The 19,708-nt window shown below is 38.7% G+C and overlaps 1 protein-coding gene across 5 annotated transcripts; it reads right to left on the bottom strand.

Annotated features, from left to right (window-relative positions):
• Nucleotides 1-1,227: 1,227 nt before the first annotated feature.
• Nucleotides 1,228-17,017, bottom strand: LOC104592752 (protein MEI2-like 4). 5 transcript variants are annotated; one of them, XM_010252222.3, is made up of 15 exons: nt 16,460-17,017; nt 15,623-15,723; nt 15,460-15,505; nt 11,935-12,294; nt 11,371-11,804; nt 11,064-11,222; nt 10,689-10,805; nt 10,448-10,599; nt 9,609-9,706; nt 9,076-9,498; nt 7,351-8,005; nt 2,873-2,957; nt 2,673-2,741; nt 2,359-2,538; nt 1,228-1,943 (listed from the first exon to the last, which is right to left on the bottom strand). In XM_010252222.3, the coding sequence occupies exons 2-15, from the start codon at nt 15,698-15,700 to the stop codon at nt 1,785-1,787; spliced, it is 3,015 nt and encodes a 1,004-aa protein (XP_010250524.1). In that variant the 5' UTR covers nt 15,701-15,723; nt 16,460-17,017; the 3' UTR covers nt 1,228-1,784. The 5 variants fall into 5 exon arrangements, with proteins under 5 accessions (XP_010250524.1, XP_010250525.1, XP_088757138.1 ...); XM_010252223.3 differs by having other exon boundaries at nt 10,451-10,599; nt 16,460-16,988; XM_088901012.1 differs by having other exon boundaries at nt 15,623-15,809; nt 16,460-16,598.
• Between the last annotated feature and the right edge of the window lie 2,691 nt (nt 17,018-19,708).

Consider the following 19,708-nt stretch of genomic DNA (forward strand, 5'->3'; position numbering starts at 1 on the left):
AGATTCGCTTTGATCACCGGTTTTCAGGTTAATGATTTATCATTAGGGTCAAACGGTTTAAGCAATTTGATAGATTTAATCTTCCTATTGGAATATTAGGATAAATAGGGGTTACACACAAGCATGCACACAAGAAGAAGAGGAAGAAAAAGAAAACAATGTTCACCAATCACCTGATGGTGACGGCAGTGGTGATAGAAACGGCAGCAGCGACATTTCTCCCCCAACCTTTTTTATCTCTCTGATGTCAGATCTAATATCTCGTTCATGGTTTTTAAAATCGGACCAAATTTTTTTCAAAAACCGTTGATTTTGGTCAATAAATACTGATTCAGATGAATAACCATTTGAACTGTTTTGATCGTCTTTTATTTTTTTAATTTTTTGTCAAAACGGGCCGACCCTTTAGTTCAAACGATCGAACTGTTCAACCTGAGAACCGGACCCCTGATTGGTTCATTCTCCGAATTGGTTTTAAAAACCTTGATCTCATCTCAATCCTTCCCCATCTTTCAATGTCCACTTTATTTTATCTATTAATGCTCTTTAAAAAATTAAATAAATTTTTATTAAACCACAAACCACAGCTTAAGTCAAAACAGTTTAGTGATTTGATCACCGGGTCAGTGGTTCTCCAGTTCAATCTAAAACTGGACCCTAAAACATGACCACTCACAAATTGGCGACTCTAAATTGAATCAGTTTATTGTTAGTCTTTAATTTTTCCCCTCATTCATATATTATCCAAAACAAATCCTAAATCGTTGGAATATTGCCTTTCCAAGGCTGTGTTTGGTTTGAAAAAGTGGAAAAAGGAGAGGAAAGGTAGAAAAACCTTCACAAACCTTGTATTGATTTCCCTACCTTTTCCTTCAAACCAAACATCTATACTACCTATAAAAGAGCATTTCTTTCTTTCTGGAATTTTCATTAAACGTTTTTTACCCCTCTTGTCTAAATATATAGAAGACATAAAAAGGGCATGAATATCTTTTACTCACTTTAGAAATTGCCCACTTATAACAAGAAACTATCCATGAATCATAAAAAGTTTTATCTTAGAGATATTCTGCCGTGCAATAATTGCACGTACACGCTTACTTGTAGTCTAAAAAAAATAAAAAGCTTTGATCCCTTGGACAAGAGAGCTTTTTTCCCCCCACTAATTTTGAATAATTTCCAAGTCCCAAAATCTTAAAAAGCAACATGCCAACATCAAGTAATCAATTCCAAACAAAAATATTCAATCCTTCAATATGATGTGGGATGCAGCGCCTCCTCTTGTACAAATCAAAAAAAAAAATTCACGACCAGAGATCATTTCTCTCTGATCTGTAATACCCGCTCAATCCAAAACAGAAATCCCCAAGGATTCTAACCCCATAAAGCAGAACAAAAGAAATACATAGAAGGGGCAAATTAAAGTAAATGAGAATGATATAAAGATAAAAAAAGAAGAAAAAAAAGAAAAAGATAGGTCAGCGAAGTCTCCTCGAAATATCTCAAACAAAGCTCTCCCTGGCTCAGAAACTCATGTACATCTTTTCTCTGTAATGCTTTTCTCATTGTTGGCCTTGATACAAACTTAAAAAGGTCCCAACAAGAAAATGGAATTTCCGGTGCCTCCGCTACATGCTCTGGTTCTCAAAATTTGGAAGGGGCTTCTTGCGAGCACCCAAAAGAATATGTCAACCGCCCCCGAAGACTATTAGAAAATAGAGGACTGATTTGCACAAAATTTTGTTTAGGTAACATTGTTAGTTCCCAAAAATAACACAGTTTGATCAATCAGAGTCCTTTGTAGAACCCGACGTAGAATCCAACCCACTGGAAGATTCGTCTCCATTAGTAGAGTTTGGTGGGCTTCCTTGATTATCCTCGTTACCACTGGTCCGTGATTTGCCAGGTCTTGAACGTATATTGGCCCCCACAGGGAAGGGCTCCTGCAGGCGAACTTTCCAGTAAGTGAAAATTAAATGCTCCTTCAGTGAATTGGAAGTACATAAGAATATATTTAATAGACTAGTTCTTAATTAGTTATACATTAAGCGGTTTTTCCTCAATATCAATTGTTTCTCCTGTTGTGAGTTCCAAAAGCAAATCAAAACCATCTGGGTTGAAAACAAATTGATTCTTGAATCAAAGCAGTGAACATGTTTTTGGTTGTAATTTTGTGTGTGTGTGTTTCTTTTTGTTTCTAAAACTGAAGCAAAAAATAAATAAATAAATCTGGTTGTAATTTTGTGTTTTTTTTTTTTGTTTCTAAAACAACTTGTTTTTACTTCTCAAAACAAAAACACAGTTCAATAACATGTTTCAATTTTTATTGTACCCAACTTTGACCAGAAAAGCTCAAACCTGATCACCAGCATTTGGACCATCAGTGCGAAATAGAATAGGACGGCATCGCTTATCCTCATTCATCAAGCTAGAGTTCTGGAAATGGGCAACTAGAGCTGCTTTCCCCTGGATGCGTGCATAGGCAAGTGATGCCACCTTTTCACTATTGAACTTCTCCCATTTCTTGCCATTAAATGCCTGCAAAGATGTATTTCCTTTTTCTCATAACCTTTTTCTGCTTGCTCTTAGCACAAAGTATGAGGCATTTGGATAAACCTGACAAAGAAATACTTAATAATTGCTCATCTTACTGCACTTAATGCAAGTCTCACCTTATAGAATGGAACAATCTGAAGAGGATCAATCAAATTGATGAATGCATAACCCACATTGCATTTGTTCTAAAATGAAACAAGGGAGACCAGAATCAGTAGAAGAAAACACAATTACTAATATTGCACTTCATCTTTAACCTGCTATCCAAAAAGATGAAAAGAAAAAAATAATCCATTTGTGGCAAAAATCCACTTGCCTTGAAGTCAATTGGCAAATAGATGAAATCATAAGTTCCCCGATGTTGTTCATCAATTGTAGCCAAAAGCATCTTTGAAGTATACCTATAAATATCAAATCAAAAGGGAACAGGTAAGTGAAAGAAAAAAAAAAAGGAAAACTACTGAACATCTATACTATATAAAGCAGATACTTGCCTTGGTTTTGGTGCAGGTCATAAAAGTTAAATCCAAATATCATATATAGTTTTTTTTTTTTTATCAATAACACCATCTTCATTAAATTAAAAGAAGAGAGGGAATAAGGATACAAAGGGGGAGATAAAATAACTTAGCTCCCTAAAAACAGAAAACAAAGGGAATGCAAAGAAAAAGATTTAAAAACTAGCCCAAAAAACAGACTCCCTATTCACTCCTTGCTTGGCCAACCCATCCGCAAATGAGTTGGCACTCCTCTTCACCCAGCTGTATTGAATCTCAATGTCCCTACCCAGCCATAAGAACTGTTTTTTTTCATTGTTAAAGTTCCACATACCACTGTCCTCTGTCTTCAACCAACTAACCACCACCTTTGAATCACCTTCCAGAATCAAACGGCTGATATTTAATTCCTTTGCTCTTTGAACTCCTTCAAGCGCTGCAAGGATCTCAGCCCTAAGAGAGTCACATTCTCCAATAGGGCCAGAGAATAAGGCAGTAACAATCCCTTTCTCATTCCTGAAGACTCCTCCAATCCCAGAGGGCCCTGGATTCCTTACACTGCTGCCATCAAAATTCAGCTTTATGAAGCCCGAGGGGGGAGGGGACCAAAACGGACAAAGAGTCCTCTTGCATCTAGCAATGGAAGCAATCTCTTTCCAGTTTCTTAGCAAGTCATCCACAGGAAAATCTGAAAACAACTCCAAAGATTTTAGCCAGTGGACAACTCTTAAAAGGATTCGATCTAACAATTCTTCCAATGTTCTTTCCTTGTCAGAAAAAATGCGTGAGTTTCTTTCTTCCCACAAAGACCAGCATACCGCTGCCCTAATACACCTCCACATAGTCTTCCCTCGCTTCATAGGCCAACTGAAAAAAGAAGGAGAAAACAAACCTTGGACAGTCTACAGAGGATACTAAGAACACCCAAAGCGGGAGAAAACCCACTCCCAAACAGTTTTAGCAGCTTTACAAGAGACCATGAGGTGGTAGCCAGATTCCCCATCAGCTTTACAAAGAGCACATCTATTAGGAAGTAGACAATAGTTGGGTCTCTTTCTCTGAAGTAAGTCTAAAGTGTTGATTCTTTCTAGGAAAATTTCCCAACAAAAAAAACCAACCCGAGGAGGAATAGGCTTGCTCCTTCCTTAACTAGAAAGGACAACCCCAAGGGGATAGGAGGCTGAGTTAAGGTTTCAAAGAATGAAGCACAAGAAAAGGTACCAGAGTTAGAAAGGGTCCAAAATCTGGTGTCTTCCTTAGCAGGGTTTAGGAAGACACCCTCAAGGGAGGCTAGCAGAGCTACCAAGCTATCCAAGTCTGTATCCCTAATTTCCCTACGCAGGCCAAGGTTCCATCCAAAGCCAGAAGTGGAGGCTAAAGGCACCAAGAAAGAAGATATGGGTTCATTTTTCAAGTCTGATAGAGCATACAAGGAAGGAAACTGGTCTTTCAGAAGAGAATCCCCGACCCAAAGTTGTTCTTAGAATTTTATTCGATTACCAGAGTTTAGGCCATACCTGATCCAAGGGGAGAAAACTAGAAGCAGATTGTGAATGGATTTCCAAGGAGAAGCAGCTGAAGCCCTTGCCAAGATTCCAGGATCCCAGCCATTGTCTTCTAGCCCGTGAATGCTGGCCACAATCTTAGTTCACAATTTATCCCTTTCCAATGAAAACCTCCACAACCACTTCCCCAGTAGAGCCATATTCCTTTTCTTGAAATTACCAATCCCAAGACCTCCTAGTTTTTTACACCTAGTGACCACCTCCCAACTCACCCTATGATCTCTCTTCTCCTCTCCAGGCTCCCAGAGAAAGTTCCTTATTAATTTTTCCAAAAGATTTGAAACCTTTGAGGGGATCTTAAACACTGACATATAGTAAACAGGTAGGTTAGCTAGAGTAGACCTAATGAGAGAGACTCTCCCACCTAAAGAAAGATAATTTCTCTTCCAGGCCACTAGCCTCTTCTCAAAACTCTCCACTACCGGAGCCCAAAAGCTAACACTCTTAGGATTATCTCCTAAAGGGAGGCCCAAATATGTCAGAGGCTAGTCCGTAATTGCACAACCTAGCTCACCTGCAAATTCCCTTAGGTCCCTTTCGTTCACATTCACTCCCACCACACAACTCTTATCGAAGTTTACCTTGAGGTTAGATATCTGCTAAAAGAATTGTATTGTCAACTTTAGATTCCGGATCCAATTGAAGTTCCCTCCTTCACAGAAAAGTAAAGTATCATCTGCAAACTGTAGAAGTGTTAAGGGAACCTCCTCCCTTCCTACTCTCCACCCTCTTATCAAATTCCTCGAGTCTGCTCTATGGATCAATCTCCCAAGCACATCAACAATCAGGGTGAAAAGAAAAGGGGAAAGAGGATCTCCTTGTCTTAGACCTCTCAACGCAAGGAATAAGTCAACCACAGTCCCGTTCACCAGGATAGAATAATGACAAGTCCTAACACAGCCCCAGATCCACTTACACCACCTGTCACCAAAACCAAAACTCCTCAACACCTCCATCAAGAAAGACCAATCAACCAAGTCATAAACCTTCTCCAAATCCAATTTGCAAACCACTCCCTTCTTCTTTGACTTCCTAAAGCTCTCCAAGCTCTCATTTGCAATGAGAATCTGATCGGTGATCTGTCTTCCCTCCACAAAAGCACCTTGGTTGGGTGTGATAATAGAGGGGAGCACCTTCTTTATCCTGAGAGACAACACCTTTGCAATGATTTTGTACAAGCTAGTCACCAGACTAATAAGTCTAAAATCCTTTGGTTGAGAAGCATCTTTCTTCTTTGGGACTAAGGCAATGAAAGTTGAGTTCAAGCCCAGGTTTATTACACCCCTCTTGTGGAACTCCTAAAAAACTGATCTAAGATCATTCTCCAAAATATCCCAACAATCCTGGTAAAAAGCCACTATGAACCCATCTGGACCCGGAGCTTTTGTCCTATCCATAGAGAATACTACTTCCTTTACCTCCTCCATATCAAACCTTTTTTCTAACCACTCTCTCTTCTCTGCACTTAGAGACGGCCTATCCAAACCCTCCAACCACACTCTCCCATTCATAGGCCTTCTAAAAATAGATTTGAAGTGGTTTACTAGAGCCTCTGCAATTTCTACCGGGTGGGACAACACTGCTCCATCAACTTCCAAATTAGAGATGAAATTCTTCTTTCTCCTCCCATTTGCCACTGAATGAAAAAACCTTGTGTTTCTGTCTCCCTCCTTTAGCCACTTACACCTGGATTTTTGCCTCCAACTGATTTCCTCCTTAACCAAGATGTCCTCCATCTGCCTCCTCAAAACCCATCTCATCTTCCTTTCTTCCTCTTCAAAGGAGCCTCTCTCTTCCTTCAGGTCCAAATCCTCGATTTGCTCCACCAAAACTTGTTTTCTCTCTTCCAATCTTCCAAACTCCAGCCTATTCCACTCCTTTAATTGTGATTTTAAGTATTGTAGTTTCTTGTGGAACCTCATTCCCTGCCAATCAACTACCGGATTAATTTGCTCCCACCACTCTCTGATCTTCTCAATGAAACCCAGATGAGTCAACCACATGTTTTCAAACTTGAAAGGGGTAGGCCCAACTCCTCTTATTTCCTCCTTGACCAACACTATAGGCCAGTGGTTTGAAGTAAGTCTAGGAAGAGCCCTAGAAGTAATAATGCCCCAATGTTCCTCCCAATCTGTTGAGAACAAAAATCTATCCAACTTAGAGCCCAAATATCATATATAGTTAATACTTGCACATGTGCAAAGCATGCGGTCTTAAACTAGTATATCTAAAAACATTATTTCCACCAAGGGAAGTCTACAACAGTTAAAACCAAGAGACAGTATTTGATGGATGGGCTAGAATAAAGAAAATCCATGCCTAACTCCCCTACCACACCTAAATAATGGTGGATCAGCTGATAGCAACCAGAATGCCTTGAGAGCCCTCCTAACCATTTGCCGTTCTGGCTAATATCATGCACAAACAGAGAACTCCATCAAATGGACTATAAAATGCATGGAACTTTGTTGCACTGGAAACCCTCCTAACCATTTGTATTTTGTAATTCTGTCTAATATCATGTACAAACAGAGAACACTATCAAATGGACCATAAAATGCATGAATTTCAAATACTTTCACATACTTTGTTGCATTGTAGACTCTATAGGTATATGGCAAGTCCACAATTTTTGTCGATGCATATCACTGTTAACAAATTGATGTTTATTTCTGGTAACCTCTTTTTCAATGTGCGTGTGTGTGTGTGAGAGAGAGAGAGTATCTACATACTTGTTAGGAATGTTCTTTATCATAAGTGTTGTCCGGGTGTCCTCTCCACGCAATATGCGGTCAATGTCAAGTTCATACTGCTTCTTGTTCTCAGTCTGATTGGAAACAGTATCACTTCTACGACCTCTAAGCCGCTCATTAGGTGCATCAAATGAACTTGCCATTGGGATTGTTGGGCTTCGTCCAGGGAACATGTGACATCTTTGCTGAGGGGAATGCAGTCCAACATTTGTAGAGGGAATAGATGGGTCCATATGGTTGCCACCCACATGAAATATGTTACGAGAAGAAAGTTCTACAGGATGCAATGTAGAACTACCCGGAAATCCTGTACTCCCAAGAGAACCTGGAGGGAAATTGGATCTCTCAGGAGATTCTCCTAAATATGCATGCCGCCTATCCCATAAAGAGGGATTAACAGCAGGTGCTGATCCAACATGGTGGTGTACAGGTAACACTGGGTTCAGCAAATGGGATGGCATCCTCGGAAGGCCATTCAATTGTGGAGCGGCATGATTATGAGGACCATTGACGAATGATGGTGAGTTTGACCACATCATGGGAACTGGAGGACGAGGATGATATGAATTGGAGTTACTCCACACATACTGATGTCCATGAAGAGGGCAGCTTCCATTTCTGGAAGAGCTGAAAACTGCAAATGAGATGATCTATCAGCCACAATGCAAACCAATAAGAAATAGCAGAACTATATAGTAACAACGTAATCAATAGTTCTTAAGCAGAAAGATATCAATTTAGGTGGTGTTTGGTAAATTGGTGTTTTTTGTTGGGTTTTGAAACACAATGTTTTGGTTATATGTCAGCATTGAGTCCCTATATCTCAACCACACCACACGTTCCAGAGCATTTTTTTTTCTTTTTTGGGTGGCAAGTACAACACACCTACCACATACCACAGAACACCATGTGGGGTCTGGTTTTGTTCAAAAGATGTGATTTCATTTCAACCACGTCACAGTGGGCCCAGTTATCTGAAACACACCACGTCTCTTTGAGAAAACAGTATAGAGCATCCCCTTGGCCTTGGTGTGAAAACAGTGCTAACTTTGTTAAACCAGGCTGGTAAATATTATGGAAATAATTCTATCATTTTAAGAATACGAAGTCTAAATATCAGACCCAAAAGCATTGGTCAGATGTGTGATTCTTTTTCAAGCCACATTTTTTCGTCCTTGCTATTCTCCTTATTTTTTATTCTGGAAAAAGGGAAATTTAAGGACCACTTCAATTGGATGTTAAAGGAACCCTGCAAATTATACAGCATAATAAATGGGTATATGCAAAGAAATGGAATTTGTGGAGTTTTCCCTAATATACAATCCAGGTATTTTTCAAGATCACTTGCCACCTCTTTTTCTCCCAATAAGTTGGCAGATGAAATAGAATAGATTCTTAGGTTATAATCCAATCATATAGACTTTCAGGTGGAGATATTCTTGGTAAGAGTGAAAGGCAGTTGCCACCCATCTGCACAGCATTCAAGTGTACCTTGATGGTTGGTGCATTGGTGCATTGTACTTATAACAAAATGGGGCCTTAAGTTTCTATTTTGAAAAGTGTCCGTCATTCTAAATCACTAGGACTGGTAAGTAACAGTCCCTCAGTTTAATGAGAAATACATATGCATTGAGCCAGACTGCCAGACACTTAAAAATTCGAAAATAAAAAATAAAGCTTTACCAAATAATCAGTTCCACATACCACCATCATTAACGTCAAGTGGATGCCTATTTGAGCCTATTCTGTGGATGCACCTGTTATCAATTCCTTCTGATGGTCTAGGACTCATATTTGCTGCCATTGCCGCCATAGTGCCTGGAGAGTGGTAAGGGACACCATTGACTAAGCCATCATGATGCTCAGGCAGTGAATGAGGATGAAAACTTGTCAGGCTCTGAAAACCAAACTTCATCTGACCAAGTGAGTGGCTATGCTCGCCAAGTGCAGATTGATTGCCAAATGATGCAATTCTCACTGGAGAGGATATGTTATTTGGAACACTAGAAGATATTCCATGATAGAATGTGTTTTCTGCTAATGGACCAATAGGAACTTGGATCTTGGAGTGCAGACCCTGGATTGCTCCATGCTCCATACCAACAGATGTGGTTGACCCTTGTGAAACTGTTAGTGTGAAAGATCTGTTAGAGTAATACAGCATAAACTTTTCTTCCTTGGTGCAGCACAAATCAATTCTTTAACAAGTTGCCAACTTTATCAGGCAAGAACCATACCAAAGCATTCTGCTGGTGAATTATTAGGAGGGCTACCATGTGGACGAGATGAAAAGGAATCCTCTTGTTCCAGCTCTGGAGATAACTGTTGCATCAGACTGCAAAAAACATGTTGTTAGAGGAGAGCCCCAAGAAATTCAGGCATTGGTAGAGTTATTAGATATGACGGGCAATATTCTCAATTTTCTCGAGATTGGGGATTTTCAAAATTCTTTGAAGGCAAAATTTCTAGCTCTTAGTCAAGACTTAAAACTTGCTTCAAAAGATGGAAGGAGGGATTTAATTGTCAAAATAGATTGCTAAGTGGTTATAACCGCTTAAAAGTCTGACTGCCTCATTCAGGTGGATGACTAGAACAGCAAACAATCTAACTAAACATCTAGCTAGAATAGGAACCAACAGGGATAATTCTTGTATGGAGAAAACCTGGGCAAAGGGCATTCTTGTTTTCTCTGTCATGTATGGTCAGCATCATTTTGTCTTGTAATTGACTCTCCAGATGTCTCATAATTTAAATCCTGGTATTATAGCAACAAGATTAACCTTTTACAGTTTCTTATCAAAAAACATGTCTTTGGAAACTTGAATCTTTAGAAAGAAATGAACTCCTTCAGAAAAAAACAACTGGTCGTACTAGTAGGAACTAGGAAAAAATGATAGGAAAATGCAGAATTCCACATGAAACATCAAAAGCAAGAACTTAAAAATCAGTAGAGTTGAGATGGAAAAGTAGAAACACCAGAATAAGACTTGATGAGAGTTTTTAAATAGAAAAAAGGTGTCTGTCATTGTATCGGCATGTTAGAGAGTGAGACAGAGAGAGTATGCTTGGACAATACCACCGTCTTGCACCACCAGGGCGGCTTGGCTCAAGCTTGATCCGTTTCCCTGCAATATCACTCCGGTTCAAAGCACGAAGAGCAGCATCTGCAGCTCTAACATCATAAAATTCTATGAACTTGTGATGGCGTTTGTGTGGGGTTTCACGGATCTGCATGCCACAATTAATAACTAAGTCCATATCGTCACAATACATGTTTTAAAAAGAATCAAGGCAGAAGATTAACAAAACAAGCCCACCTCCTTAATTTCTCCATAAACACCAAATATCTGGCGGAGATCATCATTTGAAACAGAAGAATCTAGGTTGAACACCACTAAAGTTCCTTGATTAATATCTTTCTCTGAAGGATTGTCCTAAAAGCCAATAACCCATGATTTATGAAGCAATACCATGAAACAGGCAAGCATGTGGTGAGTAATTGGAAGAAACGAAAGAGTTTACATGTACATAAGCACATGATCATAATTTAGTCCATGTAACCACCAAATTTTACAAAATAGTAGGAATTCTAAGATCTCTCCATTTTCAGTACTTCTCTTGACTATCTGGGAAGCTGCAACTATAAAACATCATGTGTTTGATGGGAAAAGCAGAAGGGCAAAGCATCATACCTTAGGAATTGAGTAGTGTATGTCAAGTTTCCTCCGCCTTAGTGGCTTGTTCTGAAGTGCTCTCATTGCATTTCGTGCTGCCCTTATATCATAATAAGAAATCATAACAAAACCGCGATGCTTGCATGCTGTATAAAGAGTGCGAATATCTCCATATTGCTGCACAAGTAGAATACAGTCATTGGAATAAAATGACAGGTTGAACACTGAATTAAAGAAAAAGGATGAAAATGCTAGCATGAAGTGATTTCTAACTTAAACATAGAATAGATAAAGAAATTACAAATACCATAGAAATAAAGAATACCTCAAAAAGAGCCTTTAATTCTGTATCCTCAACATGGCTATTTATATTTCTCACGAAGAGTGTCCTGGAGGGGTGTTCACCATAAGGGTGTTCCCCTGCAACAGATCCATAAGAAACTCCCTGCTGACCATTGGAAATATCTCCAGAAATACCAGAAATTTGGACCCCACAGGAACTGTCATCTCCTTCTAGTTCCATCCCTCCACCACTGCTAAACAGATCAAAATCTTCTGTGTCATCCCCACTATTTGGTAGGGCAATGTACTCCAATTCATCAATTACACCAGAAAGCAGGTCATCATCATCAGGAAGGAGGTTTCCGATTGTTTGTGCCTCAATTTCATCAAGGGATTCAAAGGGCTCCTGTTCCTCATATTGGGAGGCAACAGTATCAACAGATTTTCCAAATAGAACATCATTGGATGATAGTTTTACTGCACAACAAATAGAAAAATATAAGCAGAGAATACAGCAAGTAGATATAGCAATGCATGTAAGGCAGCAAATAGTAGTCTGCATATAACAGCATTGCATCGATAAATAAATTTCAAGATGGAAACTTACACTTCCTGCTAAATATTTCTGAAAAGGAGCTTGAGAATAGACCATTCTCACATAGCACTGAATTCTTCTCTATTCTGCCACCTTCCATAAAATAAGATGCTGGCTGCACAAATAGATTGGACTTTGCTGCCACATCTTGGTCCACAGATCTCCACAAGGTCATGGATGAATTGGCTGTTTTATCTGTCATCACAACTTGGTGCTCTAAGTTAAGCTTAGCATTCTGGTCTCTGACAGGGTAAGATGCAGGTAATTCCAAGCACTGCATTGAGTGTGTTCCCATTGGCATAAGTTTCTCTAGGGGTGATGAAGCAATTGACTTGCTCCCTGATGTTCGTGATATTGCACCCATTCCTACTCCTGAAACACAGCAATACATCCATAAGATGGCAGAATGACGAAAAGAAAACAAAGGACAAAAAGAAAACATCTTGATGCTGGACAACATACAAATGGCTGAAAGATCTACCCTAGAAATTACGGATGAGGTTGCATGGATATCTAGGAGAAAACAAGAGTCATGTTGGTTAGGTTTAAGAGGGGTTTTAAGACTAAAATTGCAATGACAGGTTGCTACAAGCAAATCAACTTAGAAGAGTAGTAGGGATAAAATAATGGGAAAACAATAGGTTGAAAATGAGCTTTATCAAGATAGTGACCACTGATTAGTGCAATGGTAAACTCTTGGACCAACATGCATGAAAATACAGAACAGAATCTGAGAGTTGCAACTTTTGGGGAAAAATGACAAATGTTAGGTCTGTGTTACCCCCCGGCGACACCCAACACACACAAGAACCTTCACAATGAGGGGTAATGGCCCTATCTGTATCAAGCTTGCTTCAATGAGGCTTAGCTTGAATATACTAGGAACTTGAGAGTGTTCAAAAATTCAGAAAGAAAAACAGGAAGAGGTCTGAGCTATGCTGTTTATGAACTACAGAAAATAACAGAAATAACGAGTCAACAAAGAAATATGGTGAGAGTATAAGAGGAAATAAGAGCTAAGTGAATGGTTTACCATTGAAGTAATAAAGAAAAATTAGAAAGCATGGCTGAATATAACACAAAAACCAAGTACACTAGTGTTCAAAAATAGATGAAATACCTACTATAACCCAAAGAAAGGTCCTAACGGTGTTGCACCACTAGCTTTATCTAAGAATCAGCACTTTCAAAAGTTAGGAGTAAAAACCAAACTGCAATATTCTAAGAAACAATGTAACTTTTATTCATCTTTACAAAAGAGTGATTACAATGGCTTTTATAGATGAACTCTATTTGAGATCTACATGATATTTATTTTCCTAATAAGTGCAACTAAATATGGAAATACTTGCTAAGAAAAAGTATTTAATCTAACTATATTTAGTAGATCTTCTCAATCTCTATCAAATCTTTACTTGATTTAATTGAAAGAATCTTCAACTCAGAAACACAGGACCTACTTGAGCTAAACAAATTCTAAATTCATTGACTTACTAGAATGGGCCTAAGTTCATGGGCCTTGGGCCCAACCTGACAACTTATTAAGCTTGGGCTTACAGGTGCAATTCCAGGGAATTGGGCTGAAGTTTATGTGGATTTCTGAAAACCAATAGTTAGTCCATCTTGGCAGCCACACAAAGGACCATAAAGACCAAGATAAAACCATGGATTTGGCTTCCTTTTTCTTAGAATCTGGCCCCACATAACATATCCAGATATCTGTGCAATCAAGGAGCAGTGAAAAATCTTACAAGTAGTGTTATCATGCACTGGGAAATGAAGATTGAAATAAATATTGTATAAGGGATATAATAAGAAAATATAAAAGGAAAATGCCACAGAAGAAAATAGTCCCTACCAAGCAACCAACAGCTTCAAGTGCCTAACTGAAGAGATCAAAATCTACTAAATCTACTAAAGACTGGAATTCTTTCGCATAATCTTATCTAATTCCTAAAATAAATATATAAGGGCAAATTACAGATTACCACCCTGTACTTTGAGGGTAGTGACAAGCCCCCTGAACTTTCAGATTCCAACATTTTTCCCCTTCTGTTATCATTCTGTCAATTAACTTCTAAAAAGATTCTTTTTCTAAAGAGGTCAAGTGTTGTATTAATAACAAAAAAATTACATGCCCACATCTATACAGCAAGGAGCTGTGCCAAAATAACCGCTATCTGTATAAAATATCGATTAAACATTACAAAAAAGCAATTGAGCTTTCAAAAAAGAGTCATGTGGTATATCCGTAAAACATCTGTTCATTGAAACCCAAGAATGAATTCTACCCCATAAATCCTTCTCAACTCCGCCTCTGATTCTCCCAAGCCTTCAAAAATTCTGGCATTTCTTTCCATCCACATGGTCTAAAAAATTTCCACATGCAGCACCCTCCACATTACTTTTCCTTTTTTACTCAAGCCCTTCAACTGCCAACAAATTAAAAGCTCCACCACAGATTTTGGAAAGCACAACTGAAGCCCAAAAAGTCCAACACTTTAGACCACAGCCTTCTAACAAATGAGAAATGCAAAATTAGATAATGAGCTGATTCCCCTTCTTCATCACAGAAGATACAGTTGATGTTATCAATCAAACAACCCCTCTTCAACAAATTATCTCTAGTCAGACATCTGTTAAGAGAGGCTGTCCACAGCAGAAAGGAGACCTTTGTTGAAGCGACTGTACACCAAATACTTTCCCAAGGGAAGTTACTTTCTCCCCTCTCCACCAATGTGCCATAAAAGACTTAACTGAAAACTGCCATCCTTGCACCATCTCCATTCTCTTTTATAAGAATCCCCTGACCTGCTTGGGTTATGTCTGTACAGCTTTTGTAGAAGATCAGTCATTTGCTCCACCTCCCGGTCATTTAGATTCCTCCTAAAAGTGGGTTTCCACACTGCTGTATCATTGTGACAAGACATCGCATCTGCCATTGTAGCTTCTTTGTTTTGAGCCATATAAAAAAAGGCAAGGGTAAACCTCCTTCAAGCTAGTCTCATCACATATATTATTTACCAATTCTTTTGGCAGGTAATATCAGCCTAGAATGTCCCAGCTCATAAAATTTTCAAGAATTCCAATGGATCCAAGAGGTTGTAAGGCCCCAACCTCTGTTTTTTTCTTTTTGATAATTACCCAACTTCTGGGGTTGGAACACTTTCTGGGTGTCTTCACAAACTTTGTCTCAAATTAATATGAGGTTAAAAGTGGGGGAAATGAGAATAATCTCCACAATGTCACAAGCCCAAAAGTGATAACTGTGAATGACTAGCCTCCTAGAGAGGAGGAAGAACAATCAAAAGGATCATCCAAGAAGCTTATTTAGTGCAAATGGCATCCTTGTGAGTTAGAACTTAGAACCCAGAACCTATGCTCAATTTGTATGTACAGAATATCATTTATATAATAGATATAACAAACTATTTATTTGATTGCACAGGCCTCAGTTATGTCAGGATCTCAAACAACCTTTGGTCTTTTATGGGCTAGAACAGTGAACACCTGGTAAATCAAACTACAGATACTCACCATGGCTATCAGGCATATTTTCAGACGTCCAAAATCCAACTTTTCTCTGGTAAATAAGAAGACAGGAGGGAAAAAGGTAACTTAGATAACCAAACTGGAAGATTTGAACTGCTTAACACTTAAACGAATACATAAATTTGGAAGCTGTCTTGCGGATCAATACCTCGGCAGGAAAACGGATTTCCTCAAAGAAGTAGGACGATGGAGACAAACCCCTTTGATCCATTACTTCAGATGGCATCGTGCAACTCAGAAACCACAACCCTAAGAAAGGAAATAAATTTCAATATTCCATATATCAATTGCTCCTTCTACCCGATAGGAAATTCAATATTTTCCCTGTCTGTGTCCTTCACAAACAAGAGAAACTAACATAAATTTAAAAAAAAAAAAAGAAGAAGAAGAATAAGAAGAAGCAGAAATCCATTAAAATATGTATAAATTATACAAGCAATAAAAGATGATAAAAAATGAAAATAAGAACAAATACTAAATTGATGCAACTGCATAATGCAACCCTATCGCAAGGAAAACAAATGCATAGCTACTGAAGGGAAAAGAATAGCGATTTTCTTCAAGAATCTTGAAGATCATAAAACAGAATCAAAACCATGAAAAATAGAGAACAAAAAACGGAATTTTGATTTACTCAGATTGAAGATCATCAAATATAACGAAGACGAAGAAGAAGAAGAATTAGTTCACGCATATATCCGAAGAAAGAAAGAATTTTTCCTCTACAATCGAAACCGAAGAAAACATTAGCTACCGAATAAAAAAACGAAGATTCTACGAATCAGTCGAAATTGAAATAGAAACAGAAAAGATCGGCACGAAACCTCACTGTTAAAACCCAATTCAAACAAAAGATCAAATTATAACCTCCAAAACCGTCATAAACAAATCAAGTTTCCATCTTTCCATCACAAAACCAACCGATCAACTAATCAAAGCACCAAAAGCAACAAGAATTCAACAAAAAAAACGGGAGAGAACTCACCACCAAAGCATTATCTCCAGCTCAAACGCTCCTCTCTCTCTCTATCTATCTAACTCTTCCGTGCTATTCTTTTTTTCAAGTTCGAGGATAAAAACATAGAGAAAAACGATAGAATTTAAACAAAAGAGAGATCGAAGAGACGGAGGTAAAGAGACGAGGAAAATCAGAACGGATTCGGCATAAGTCAAGAGGATCGAGTAAGGGATCTCGGCTTCTGTGCCGTGTAAGGGCCTCCTACTTTATGATTCTTTCCCTTCTTTTCCCTGCATTGCAAGCTAACACAGCCACGACCAGAGAGAGAGAAGATTCCTTTATTATTATTTTTATTTAGAGAAGAATAAGAGCTTCCTATCTCTGGTCCGGTCACGTCGCATCCGGGGCCTCGAAGCCTTGAGTCGGAACCAATGGACTTTCCGACTGGGTTGAGCAATTCTCCGCAAGATTCCGAACCCTCGCTCGCCCGCTCCGAGAGAGGGCGAGAGAGAGAGAGAGAGAGAGAGAGAGTGCAGAGACAGAAAGAGGTTTGTTTGCTTGCTTTGAAAAAAAAATGTAAAAAAAGGCGGTTTATGTGGATAAACGGCGGTCGTAAAACGAACCAGGCCCGCTCCCTACGCGAGAGAGAGAGAGTAGATGCACTTGCGACTTGTGTCCGTTAACGGTGTAACAGCGTCAGCTCCAAATACGGGACGGGGTCTAACTGAATCGGCATTCGGCAGCGAATCGTAAGCAAATCGAACTCAAAGTCCCACTCGGCACTTGCCGTGAAAGATTTCTTCATTCTTCAAAATTGCCCAAGTATGTCCCCACTATTGCAATTGATAAAGAGGATAAAGAAGGGTATTTTAGTGAATTGAAAGAATGTAAGAAGCGATCACCTATCACCCGCAATTTTTTTTCGTTGTGGGGGGGTTAGCAGTCCGCAAAAGTGGTAAGTGGGTCTGCACAATCGCTGTGCAAAATTTAGTCAGAGGATATTTTGGTAATTTTCAAGTTGGATTATCTTATCCAGTTTGTCTACGTTGTAAGTGGGTCACTTAGATCTCACGAGCCAGGTGGATGGTAGCGTGGTCTATTCCGATCTTCCAATTGACGTTATTGGAACATATGAGCGCCACTTGGATATAGGCACGGCATGTGATGTTCTAGTAAAACTGGAATGATGGAACAACTAACAAACCTCTTTTGCTACGACATGGTTTTAGCGCTAGCGTTGGATTTGGATGTAACGTTGTAATTCCACCTAGAATTAGATTGAGTGATGTCGCAGACTTACGGGTGCAAATGATCCCGTATATATTTGCATTTGTGTTCCTTTCAAACTGTTGAGAGAATATCTGGAAATGTCACATTACCACGAGAATGGGCAACTTAGTAATTACATCTTAATTTATTTTGATTAAAAACAAAAGTATGGGTGTGAATAGGTGAATTGCCCAGAATGTGTCTAGTGCAGAATCTGTCTCAATAGCCTATGCTGTTGGGCCCTAACAGCCAAAGTTAACCCAATCCTAATTGGTTGAATTCGGATCACCCCGGGTCTTCGGATTGTATCCGTTATATGTTATATATTTATATAAGTATATATAATGTATGTTATTTATTTATTTTTTATAAAAAAATATGTATATATGATGAAAATAATAATAAATACTATTATTTTTTATTTAAATTGATATATTTTATTTTTCTTTTAACAATTTATTATTATTTTTTAAATAAATCAGATCTGATCTGAAGATTGGACTTTCCAATCAAATTTGAATATAGATCCTTCCTTACCTGTTAGATCTGATTAGATCTTCGAATAGGATCATCTCCACCATAAACAATATCAAATCGAATTTGAATATACCGTGTTTCGAATCCAATCCATTTACACCCTTGTTAATAATATCGTGGAAATTAAATTTGCTCCTCGCAGACTGCATTGGGAATATAAGGATTTTTGTAATCAGATAAACGATGCTCATACTCACAATTACTTGAAGCTATACATTGAGAATATCTCCCCATATATAAGGAGATATCCTCAATACATCGTTACAAGTGGCCGTAGTTGTGAGGACGGTGTGAGCTTTGTGAGTACTGAAAACAATTCAGCAAACCCCAGTGTGTATACCTATGTGCAGTCACAGGACATGCTGTGAAGTCTGTATGAAGTGCGTTCTGTGAGGAGCATCCTACTCTAATTCCTTATACCCACCAGATACACGAGGCCCAACAACTAGACTAGATTGGGTATGAAGATTTATTTGTAGGGGAATCCCACCCCATCCCAATTGTTAATATTAACTCCACAAAACCCTAACCTCCTATTGCCTGGAACCGGATCTGCTTCTTATACATAGGTGCCTCATAGATATATCCACACTGCATTGAAAATATTTCCCATAAATAATAACTTATAAATACGGGAGATATTCCTAATGCATGATAGGATGTGTCTGTAAGATCGATGAGAAGCGCCCTGTGTGAGGAGCATATCCAGTCTCCCATTGCCTCCCCCAAGATGGCCAAATCCCATGAAACTCTTAGCCTCATAGCCTCCCTTATCCCCTATCAAGCAGCAACCGACAATCTCGACATCTCTGACTATCCAGCATAGCAACATCCGCAACCATCTCTCTCAAGCTGCAAGTCTATAACGTCTTGAAAGTATTTGCCTATTGAATTGTTAATTTTTTTTCTTCTAATTCACTATTGAAAAAGGAATCTTGCTCGGATTCATGATAGTATCACTAAAAAAATGCTTTGCTAAAAAGTTAGAACGGTGAAATCGAAACTTTCAATTTAGTTTAAAGGTTTTATACATCTTTTTCTTTTCCCTTTCTCAAAAAAAGCAAAAAGAAAAAGTAAATTTTCATAATTATACTAGTGAAAAATAAAACACCACCAAATAGACATTGAATTTGATGTTCTTGGTATTTTACTTAACCTCGAAAACAAGTCTGAATTCAAGGTTTCAGATCCTCAATGGGGAATCTGTCTCTATCAGGGTTGGGGATGGGGGATTTGTTTTCTCCCCGGCAAGAATAGATGACGGGGATGGGGAGTATAGTCCCTACCTTGAATCTGCCCATTGCCATTTCTTTTTTTTTTTCTTTTACTAATGCACTTAAATATTTAGGTGGGCAATTTCTTGTTGTCCATCTGCCTATGCAGAGAAATTATTAGTAGATAGGGGTTCAACTTGGGTAGGCCGAACCTAAGCCTGATCTAGTTCTTAGACTGGGCTTGGGTCCAAAAGTT

This window comes from Nelumbo nucifera, chromosome 3 (genome assembly GCF_055504915.1).
Source record: "Nelumbo nucifera cultivar China Antique chromosome 3, China Antique-T2T, whole genome shotgun sequence".
Taxonomy (NCBI): domain Eukaryota; kingdom Viridiplantae; phylum Streptophyta; class Magnoliopsida; order Proteales; family Nelumbonaceae; genus Nelumbo; species Nelumbo nucifera.